At 45.5% G+C, this 10,561-nt stretch overlaps 1 protein-coding gene across 1 annotated transcript in view; it reads left to right on the top strand.

Annotated features, from left to right (window-relative positions):
- GLG1 (golgi glycoprotein 1) overlaps positions 1-10,173 on the top strand; it is a gene marked incomplete at its 5' end in the record, with an annotated part of 34,906 nt that extends 24,733 nt beyond the window's left edge. Inside the window, 11 exons of the mRNA XM_010143108.1 lie at positions 148-249; positions 1,946-2,099; positions 3,678-3,815; positions 4,637-4,723; positions 5,579-5,641; positions 6,322-6,435; positions 6,847-6,935; positions 7,754-7,871; positions 8,845-8,937; positions 9,445-9,582; positions 10,126-10,173. Coding sequence (XP_010141410.1) covers positions 148-249; positions 1,946-2,099; positions 3,678-3,815; positions 4,637-4,723; positions 5,579-5,641; positions 6,322-6,435; positions 6,847-6,935; positions 7,754-7,871; positions 8,845-8,937; positions 9,445-9,582; positions 10,126-10,173 — 1,144 coding nt within the window. The remainder of the gene's footprint in view (positions 1-147; positions 250-1,945; positions 2,100-3,677; positions 3,816-4,636; positions 4,724-5,578; positions 5,642-6,321; positions 6,436-6,846; positions 6,936-7,753; positions 7,872-8,844; positions 8,938-9,444; positions 9,583-10,125) is intronic.
- Positions 10,174-10,561: the final 388 nt, after the last annotated feature.

The raw sequence follows: 10,561 nt of genomic DNA on the forward strand, positions 1-10,561 counted from the left end.
GGTAGCTTCCAGCCACTCCCCCCCTGCTGTCTAGTGTTGCAGGGGGTTCTTGTGACTCAGGTGCGGGATTTTGCAACACCAGCTCAACAACGAAGCTCAGCACAACTATTAACAGTCTGTTGCGTAATTTTTTTCTTCTGTTCGCAGGATTCTCTCTTGCCTGATGGAGCACTTGTATACTGAGAAGATGGTCGAGGATTGTGAGCACAGGCTCCTGGAGCTCCAGTATTTTATATCTCGTGATTGGAAGTGAGTGCTGTAAAACAAGATGTATCTTCACTCAGTGTTGGTATTTAGTGTTTGCATGCTTTAGCAGTTCCGTGTGAAACAGCATCTTTCACTAAAAGATGGCCATACTGAAGTCGAAGGTCACTTTGTGTGCAGGTGGCAGCAGTTTTATCTGCGCTGAGCACTACAATATGGGAGTTCGGAAAACCACGCTACCAAGTCTAACAAAGAGCCACTGTGCAGAGGCTCCTGGCTTCCATTTCTGCCTCTTTGCAAATTCTCTAGATGTGATTACAGCCTGTAGAGTAGATGCAGTTCCCTTTGGGACACTTCCTCACCCAAAGATGGCAGTGCATTGTTTCACATATGTACAAGAGCCCCCGTGTCTGTGTGGGCAAAGATGAGGAGAGTATAAATTTGATGAACATGACAAGCAAAGAAAGAATAAGTGTTTGGCTTTTCTTCTGAAGAAGATTGAGAGGTGAGGAAGCAGAGTACGTCAAATGGAGTAACTGCAAGAAGTGGGATAATTGTTTTCTGTGACCACACAGAGCGAGAGGCAAGATGTCACAGGCTTTGATTGCTGCAAAGGACATTCGAATTAAACGTTAGGCAAATCTGACTCATAGCTGGATCTTCAGGCAGCGTTGCCAGAACGTTCTGCCTGTAAAATATGTGGGGCTTTGTGGACCAGAGAGTTTAGGGCTTTGTGGCTGTTTTAGTCATCTCCGTAACTATCTCCATAGGTAGACAAGAATACTTAATTATTTTTTCCTCCTCTTCCTGTTTGCCGCCTTTGCTGCTTCTCCTGCCCCTGCCGTGTTTCCAGCAGGTAATTCATTGCTTGAGCCAAACTTAAGTGACTGGAAGAAGGAAGACTGAGTATTTGCATTTTGCTGGGAGGAAAGATAGTTCTAATTCGTATTGCAGGCTGGGCAACGTTAGCTCATCCTTCTTGTTCAACATTAGCTCATCTTTCTTGTTTAACCACTGTTTCCTAGAACCGACTCATGAAAACTGTGATATTAACCATACACCTAGCGCAGATGCACGGAGTAGTAATGGTTTTCTTGCTACTATTATCATTATCCATATAGTTGATTCCACTGGTATCCCTTGATGTTTCTTTTGAAGTGTTGTAGAAACCTCAGGTTTCCATTTTGAAATGTTGGCAGTGTCTCACTTAGCTGTAATGTAATTAGATGTCATCTTCAGGGACCTGCACTTGCAGTTTTCTGGTATGCAAAAGCAAGGGATGCTGAGTCTTCAGTAAGCTGAGACCCAGAGCAGACGATGATTAATCTCGCTCAGGTTCTTACGAAACTGGGGGTTCAAAATGGCAGCAGTACAAAGTACATGCAAGATACTACGCAAGCAAAACATGGTACGTACCTACCTTTCTGCTGCCCCAGGACGTGGAGGAGATGGTTTCTGTTCTCATGTGTCTGCGTTTGGCTGGCATGCAGTGGAAGGGAATGGGAAGCGCCTCAGGAAGGTTTAATCTGTAATTCAAGATCTTTGTGTATTTTCACGAGATAAGGGAGCTTATTCCGAATGGAGTGACGGGCATTTTGCCACCAGTTGGTCATGCACTGCTGCTGAATGATGTGGCGGCCTGGGAGACTCCAAGTGGATTTTTCTGCCTCAAAAGCATTTCAGAATATGAAAACCATTAAAGGTTTGAATAAAGTGTGAGTGATAACTTCTCTGTTTGCAGATTGGATACAGTCCTTTACCGCAAGTGTCAGGGAGATGCCTCCCGTCTCTGCCATACCCATGGCTGGAATGAGACTAGTGAGCTGATGCCTCCAGGGGCTGTTTTCTCCTGCTTGTACAGACACGCGTACCGCACAGAGGAGCAAGGAAGGAGGGTAAGGGTGCAGCTTGCTTACTGCTCTTTCTTCTGTGAGAGAAGGGTTGCAGGTTGGAAACCCTGTGCTGAAACTGTAAGAACTTGCAAGAGCTACATAGAAGTATTTACCCTAGTAAATGGTACCTGGTGCTTGTGCTGCTTCAGATGCCCAGTTCCTCCTCAGACACATCTTGAAGGTCTGTGCTGTCGTTCTGGTAAGGCGAAATGGCCCCATCAAGATGTGACAAGGGGAGCTGTGTGCTGACAGCAGCTTACTTATGTCCATTTAGTCACAGTGCAAGTCCTCCCCTGTCTTTCAAGAGAGGAATGGGAGTCCTTGCAGGTTGCTGGCGTAGCTGCAAAATTGGTTTGATGCAAATGGGAGTCCCCAGCCCAGCTTTCCTAGGCCATTTCTAATGAGGTTTTGATTTGCTTACAGCTTCAGATTATATTGCATTAAATGCTTCCTGGTGATGTAAAGCAGCCTTTTCGTTCTTTAGAGCAGACTGTACTGGTAAATGTGCTTATGCTGTCTTTGAAGAAGACAGTAGGGATCTGACTTGCTGCCCTGCAGGCTGGAGATCCACCATAATCGCATTTGTTGGGTTCAGAGCTACTTTTTTCAGTTTTGCTGCCCTCTCCTGCCTTTATCCAGGCACTCGCTTGAAAGCAGCTGGGTACTGGGTTCTATTTCTTTTGACACCGTAGTGTCCGCAGCCCTGAGGAGTTGGTGGGTTTACAGAATGGCCTGGCTTAAAAATTAATTTCAACAGCTTGATTTAAAAGGTGTTTTATGGCAGAGGTCAAGTACTGATTGAAAGCATCTCTCTTTTAGGAATAATTTTTTTTAATGCAGTTTCTTAGTCTACTGAGTTGAGACTTTCTAATTCCATTGTATATTAGTGCTGACCAAAGAAATCAATAGCCATGCTGCAAATACCCTACCAGAGAGGGAAGAGGCTTTTGAATATATTTTTGTTGTGGAAAGTAGGCTAAGGGAGCAGCTGCCATTTGGAGGTTCAGTGTCTGAAAGCAAACTCATCAGAGACTAGACCTGTACTTTTTCCCAGTGCTGTCTGCAGAACACTAGGTAACTGCTGGTGGTTTGGATGTTTAAACGTGTGAAGCTTTAACCTTGATTTTCTACAGTTTGTTTCTTCCTCAGTCTTGGTGATCGCTGAGAAAAAATTACAGCTGGCCTGATTCAGGGCTTCCCTTTTGGTATTGAGGGCATGAGCTATTTTGACTTCCTTCTCCAGAAGCAGCTGTAGCATCGAAAGGAGGGGCAGCGGCAGATAATCTACACGCCTGCTTTGACATCCCATTTCAAAAGCAAAGTGAGGGTTTAAGAGAATAAAATTTATTGTAGTGGAATGACAGGAGCCTCCATCCAAACCAAGTGACAGAGCTGCAGACTCCTGGAGCCTGGATCGCTTGTGGGGGGGCCCGAGCTGAGCCAGTGCAGAGCTTGTTCTGTGGATTCTGGGATTGCTGGTGGGATTTGAGGTCACACTCTGTATCTTACCTGGCAGCATCTCGTTTGCGTGGTTTGGATCTAGAGACCCCATCTGCTAAACTGTCTTTGCCCTCTCTGCAGCTATCACGGGAGTGCCGAGCAGAGGTGCAGAGGATCCTCCACCAGCGTGCCATGGACGTGAAGCTGGACCCAGCTCTCCAGGACAAATGCATGATCGACCTGGGGAAGTGGTGCAGTGAGAAAACGGAGACGGGGCAGGTGCTGTACGCAGTAACAGTGCTCATTCGATGGCAGAGCTGGAGCAGTGGGAAGGGCAGAAAAGGGGGTAAAGGGACATCTTGCTGTTAGCTTTCTTGTTGTAGCTGAGAATATATTAAAAATGTTTGCAGTCTGAAACACAGTCCACACTAGACCAAGACAGAGGGGATACGAAGAAGCTTTGCACCTATGGCGTGTCTTCAGGAGGTTCGAAAGTGTAGTGGAATGCAGAGGGGGAAGCGGGTAGTTAGCAAGAAGGACTTTAAGGAAGCAACTCCTCCCCACCCTGACTCTTATTTGTAATATTCTATTACAAGCTTGACATTTCCCACATAAACTTTATCCCATTTCCATTTGGCAAATACCGACATGCTTCCTGTGTTTGTAGAGAACCAAACTAACATCTGCTGCTACTTAATAAAGTTTCAGCAAATACTTTGGTGTTAAATTGCTGTGCCCTAGCAGAGCTGTCGGGGAGGAGCCATTCCGCAGCAGAGCATACGCCATTGTCTCATTGAAGTGCCCAGCCTAGGTCATAGTTTGGATAATTAACCTCTCATTAAGGTTAGGTGAAGCAAATTAAATGTGATATTCCTGAAGCAAAAGCACATCACGCAGCTTTTGAGAACAAGCGGTGACATCCTAGTCCAACATTCTTACAGCTATGTGTAAGCGTTCTGGGAGTGCCAGCAGAGGAGTGGGATTAAGCAAGACGTAGGACTTTACAAGGAGGAGGGTGGTTTCACGTGTGTTATGATATTTCAAGCCCAGATATTCAGACTGGGTTCTTAGGTCACACACTAAAATGTCTGTTCTTGTAGGAGCTGGAATGTCTTCAGGACCATCTGGATGACTTGGTGTCTGATTGCAGAGACATAGTGGGGAACCTCACTGAGCTGGAGTCCGAGGTGAGCAGTGTTCAGCCTGCAATAAAGGGAATATTTGAGCATGTCACTTTGATAGTGATGAAAAAAAGTGAGGTTGGAGTAGCTGCACAAATGCAGCTCGCTGGTATCAAGCGGTGATCATCCGTTCGAGCCCGTACAATGCAAGTTTTCATGTGGGCTTAGAAGAGATTTGAACAGCAGTTTGGGATTTAGGCTGGTGACAACGTTTCTCCTGCCTAAATTTGGTTATGACACTGAAGCTGGGATTTCATGCACAGGTAACCGCTTACCTTCAGTACCAGTGATTTTTTTGGTCTTGCTTGCAAGTAGTTTTGAGTACTGTGTTGCAACTTCCCTCCCCCATCCCCCAAATTTTGCAAGAAGTAACTGCCAGATGCATCATGAGAGGCTTTCAGTGAGGTAAGCCTTACTTATTTCGTGAAGCTGCATATTTGGCCCTTTTGCCTCAAACTGTTACCTGTATCTCAAAATATACGTTGTGCCCTGGGAAAAGCTTCCTTCCCATGGTTACAAAAGGCTTTGCGTGGAACTATCCTGAATGTTTAACTCCTGCCTAGGTGTAAGGTGATTTCTAGTGCTGTAGTTTGAAGGAGATTGGCTGAACTACCCAAGCAATGAGTTTCAGTGGAGACTCTTCAGGCTCTTCCTTTAAGCTGTAAGGCTTGTCCTGGGTTTGCCGCACTGTTGGCAAGAGTGAACTCTAGGGTTTCCAGAACTGAGGGGTATACCTGTCTGGACTGCATCTTTCAAAACCCCATAAACTGGGTTGAGTTTAAGTTGTTATGACAGGGTTTTTTCAGAGCCTTTGTTCTTGTCCTTTCACTGTGAAAATGAAATACCGCGTGTTTTCTGCAGGACATTCAAATCGAAGCCTTGCTGATGAGAGCGTGTGAGCCCATTATTCAGACGTTCTGTCATGTGAGTATTCCCTAATAGCACAAATATCTTTGGGGAAAAGTCACTGTGTGGGAACGGGTAGAGGTTTCTCATGTTACTTCTTGGTGTACTTGCTACCGTTCAAAAGGAAAACCAGAGGTAGGCAGTTAAAGCCTTTAATTATAGAGCCAGCCTAAATCAAAAACTCTTTGTTCCTTTCAGTACTTCTGCTGTTGTCAGAGCCCTAGCACAAAAGCTAGAGGTTTAAAGCTGAAAATGGCCCTGGAATCGGAAAAATCACTCTAATACGAGGGTTAAAAACTAACCTGTTTCCCTCCCTCCTTGCCTGTAAGCGGCGTGTCCAGCCACTCCACTGCGCAGCTGCTCAGCATTGCTGAAATAGCTTCTCGCATTGCTCTGGGATTGAGTAGTTACATAGCGATGAAAACACCTAAGTGTAGTATTTCACGTAAGCACCGAGTCTCTGCAGCGTGTTCTCCTTCGTCTAAAGTGTGCATGTGCCCCAGGTGATTCTTTTCTGAGCCGGGTCTGTACATACTTGTGTGGTACAACTCTCATGTGGTCGGTTAACGGGGGGTGTAAGCTCACAGTAGAGTGGGACTGTACATTTCCTGATGTCCTGGGTCACAGTGAGCTAAAAGAACGTCAAATTCATGACTTGGAAGAGTAGCTCGTGTTTAAGCCTTTCGTCTCTTCTTCAGGAGGTTGCAGATAACCAGATTGATTCTGGGGACCTGATGGAGTGTCTAATACAGAACAAACACCAGAAGGAAATGAATGAAAAATGTGCAATCGGGGTTACTCATTTCCAGCTGGTAAGCGGCGCTTTTCTCCACCATCAGTGGAAGCCTGTTCTGTTCGTTATTGACAGGATTTAGCTAATTATGAAACGTCTCCTTCTTTGAGATTGATTTCCCACTGTATTTAATGTGTTCCGCTGAATTCAGACTGTTGTCCTTGTGTGGCTGCTCATAGATGGTCACTTCTGGAGATGATTTAATTTCAGGCCCTCCTTCCTTCCTGGTGAAGGTAGATCAGGTCCCACCTTCTCAAGCAGCGCGCTGTCCCCCTTTGCTTCCCCGTTAATCAGTTGTGGACAGAAGCATTTGCTGATTGTATGATTCAACCGAGTGTTCTTTTGGGCAGCACTTTTCTGGTTTTTCTTATTTTTTTTAATTTTTTTCTTCCAGCTGACCAAAGTGGTTTTTCTTACTTCTCTCTTCCAGGTTCAAATGAAAGATTTTAGGTTCTCATACAAGTTTAAAATGGCCTGCAAGGAGGATGTGCTGAAACTTTGCCCCAACATAAAAAAAAAGTATGTAGCACCTGACCAAACAGCAATCTGATTTTATAAGTGTGTAATAAAGTTACAGGATGTTTTATATCCTCGCTAGATTCAGCGTCTTCTAAGACGCAGGCTACTGTTGCTCCAGTTGCTGGCCTGGGAAGGGAAAATATCCCACTTGTTTTAGCTGGTTTATTCATTTCAGTACAAGGGTTTTTTTTAATGGCCTGCTGCAGTGATGTACGGCTAAATTGCACACAAGGTCAGTCCTGTTCGTGGATAGCAAGACTATTTGGATTTTATGATATAAATGCCCTTCCCATAATGCCAAAGGATTGCTTGCGATGCCATGTACGTATTCACCTTCATCTCTTTTGGAGGTTAAGTAAAGCTTTGCTGAAACGTTCCCATGACTGAAGAGCAGAGGCCTTGCTGGGCAGGTGTGGATGTGGGGGTGGGGGGTGTCGATTGTCATCCAGTTACTCTATAGACCTGTACCCAGGCCAGAAGCAAGCACAGATGCACAAGGACTTGGCTGTTGTGTTCAGATCCTTGGGATCAGTTTCTCTGCTGTGCTGATCTACCACCAATCTTGGCTGGTCCGATCGATTGTCATCCAGTTACTCTATAGACCTGTACCCAGGCCAGAAGCAAGCACAGATGCACAAGGACTTGGCTGTTGTGTTCAGATCCTTGGGATCAGTTTCTCTGCTGTGCTGATCTACCACCAATCTTGGCTGGTCCGAGTGAAGGGTGCACGAGTAAAAAACCATTTTCTTTTCTGCAGGGTGGATGTAGTGATCTTGAGTGAAGGGTGCACGAGTAAAAAACCGTTTTCTTTTCTGCAGGGTGGATGTAGTGATCTGCCTGAGCACAACTGTGCGCAATGATACTTTGCAGGATGCCAAGGAGCACAGGGTCTCTCTGAAGTGCCGCAAACAGCTGCGGGTCGAAGAGCTGGAGATGGTAAACATGCATGAAACTCTCAGTCTGCCCGTTCTGCTAGCGAGGTCCTTCCGTTCAAGCCTCCTGGCTTGTCCAACCTGGGGAAGAAAAGAAAGCTCATTTGTGAGATGGATCTGATTTATCTTTTTCACTCTGGTTACAACACGGGGCTCCGCTGCCCTTCACAGGAAAGCAGTGATTATCTAATGCCTTAAGCATGGCCCCACGAAGGCTAAGGCGAGCTAAGAGGTCACTGGAATTTCAGCTAGAAGTGATTGTTTAGTGTTAGATAGCAACGTGCTACACATGCTGATGTCCTTAAAGTCCCCTAGGAGAGAATAAAAGCTTCATTTTAGACACTGAGGAAAGAAGCACAGATGAAGCAGCTTGGCTCCAGCTGCTGCGAGTTCCTCAGTGGATAAATAGGAGCAGTATTTGTTCTGGTAGGCAAGGCTGCCTCGGCTTCCTGCTGCAGTGCTTGCAGCAACAAACTCTGAAGGTCTTTGTCCAGTAGATATTGTTTGAGTGTTAAAGCTTCACCTTAAGTTGGCCCCTATCAGAAGCAGCAGTGCTCTTTCCTTTGTGTGGAAGAACTCAAATGCTGGACATCTCCAAAAGCAGGGGACTTCATTCCCATCCTCCAGATCACCCAAGAGACGGGTGGCTGTTAATATGTACTTTACCTTTCGAATGAAAAGACCTCAGTTGCTGCAGACGCTTGTATTGCTGCAGAGCAGTGGAAACAACCTACAGGCTCTAAAATCGGGTGTAAAAAAAAAAAAAAAATGCAGTGTAACAAGCCAGCTGATGCACTGCATGGATTCGCAAAGTTGAGTTCCCACTAACGCCGCTTCTTACAGCCAGGACCCTTAGATTCAGAGGGACCGACCTGCCTGTTGGGAGAGTTGCTTGCTTTGCCTGAGTTCATAGATTAACAAAGTAAAACAGTCTTTGGACGCCTACTTTAAGGTTCATGTTGTAATCTTTCCTGCAGACCGAGGATATCAGACTTGAACCAGAACTGTATGAGGCTTGTAAAAGTGACATCAAGAATTACTGCCAAAACGTGCCCTATGGCAATGCTCAGGTAATGGATTTTATTCATAATTTACAATTTAATTTGTACTTTCATTTCCGGAAACTTTTGAAGAGCTGTAGACTTTCATTCCGATATCACCGAAATCTTCCAGCAGTGTGTCGGAGCTGGTTCACGGGCATTAGTACTGGGTGAATGCAATGCTGTGAGCACTCCACTCTGCAGTCAGCCCTGGGTTTAAGCTACCAACAGCTGGTTACTGCAAATGTTGCTAAAGATTTCTTAAACATAACGTCTGCAAGATGAGGTTTGGCGTTTTAGAGCAAGTCCAGGGGACTCTCTTCATGTCATTAAACCTTAGTGAGAAAAGATGAGGTTGGAGCAAGTCCTGGAAATGAGCGTTGGTAATGACTTGTGATCAGATCGAGGCATTGGGAACTTCACTGCCCAGATGAGGTGACAATAGCCATTAGGGGAGCACAGAGCTGTGCGTTCTCGACAGCGTGTGACTGATCCTATCAGCAAAGTGTCTGTTACAGTCGTGATACTGTGTTGTAGATTATTGAATGCCTGAAAGAAATCAAGAAGCAGCTGAGTACCCGCTGCCACCAGAAGGTGTTTAAACTGCAGGAGACAGAGATGATGGATCCAGAGCTGGACTACACGCTCATGAGAGTCTGCAAGCAGATGATCAAGGTAATGGTAGTTTGCTGATTCAAGAGGGTGAGGTTGGGATACAAGAGCTTCCCATAAAGCACTGCTGTGTTGTTTCAGAAGTAAAGTAAAAAAAATTTTTGCAAAGTGGTCTGTTTCTGACCTCTGAATCAGGCTGAGGTTTCTTCAGGGCTTTTCTCTTTCAACTTCCTCCAAATATCTGATCAAAGCCTGTGCACTATTAAAATTGAGGGGGAAAGGGTGTGCTGAGGCTTCTAACAGTTTCCATCTAGGTAGTTTGGATTCAGATTGGCTTTCGCAAAGGTGCAGGGAGTAGTTTGGGTTCAGATTGGCTTTCGCAAAGGTGCAGGGAGTATGATGACAGAGGAGTAACACCTTCAGTTCACTGCTGCCCTGGCACATGCAGACTTTCATCAAACAGATAAAGCAGGCAAAATCATGCCAAATTTACAAACAGAGATGCTGGCTTGAAGTGGTACCACGTGGAAAGCAGTGAGCGTTAATACAGGGCCCAGCAGCCACAGCTGCAAGCCCTGCAACACCCCCGTGTGGGTCTGTGGGCAGTGCCCTGACTCCATCCTGCGGCTGAAGCAGAACGGCGTGAGAGCTTAGTGCTCTCCAGGACAGACTCATGCTTCTGAAAAAAGACCTATAATCTCACCAAAATGGTGAAGATTAGAAGAGCCACAGTTTCTAACAAAAGAAATTAATACCTTGGTCTGAATTTGGGGTAAGCTGGTTCACTTTTGACTGTCTAACTCAGGACAGGAGTGGGCAAATTAGTATCAGAGAGCAGCTCTCTGCATTCTCCTTCTGTATGGTCTGTCTTTGTCCTGAGCATTAGCAGTGAAGTTGTCACCCTTCGATTTGTCCAGCCAGCGTTTAGGCAGAACAGCAGTACGTGTAGAGTCTGAAAAGATGCCCTTTTACTTTCTAAAATAAAGGAGAGCCAAAGTAATTTGGTATAAGACATGATTTGGAGGGTATTTCTTGTGAAGTT

The sequence above is a fragment of the Buceros rhinoceros genome, unplaced genomic scaffold (genome assembly GCF_000710305.1).
Source record: "Buceros rhinoceros silvestris isolate BGI_N320 unplaced genomic scaffold, ASM71030v1 scaffold1459, whole genome shotgun sequence".
Classification (NCBI taxonomy): Eukaryota; Metazoa; Chordata; class Aves; order Bucerotiformes; family Bucerotidae; genus Buceros; species Buceros rhinoceros.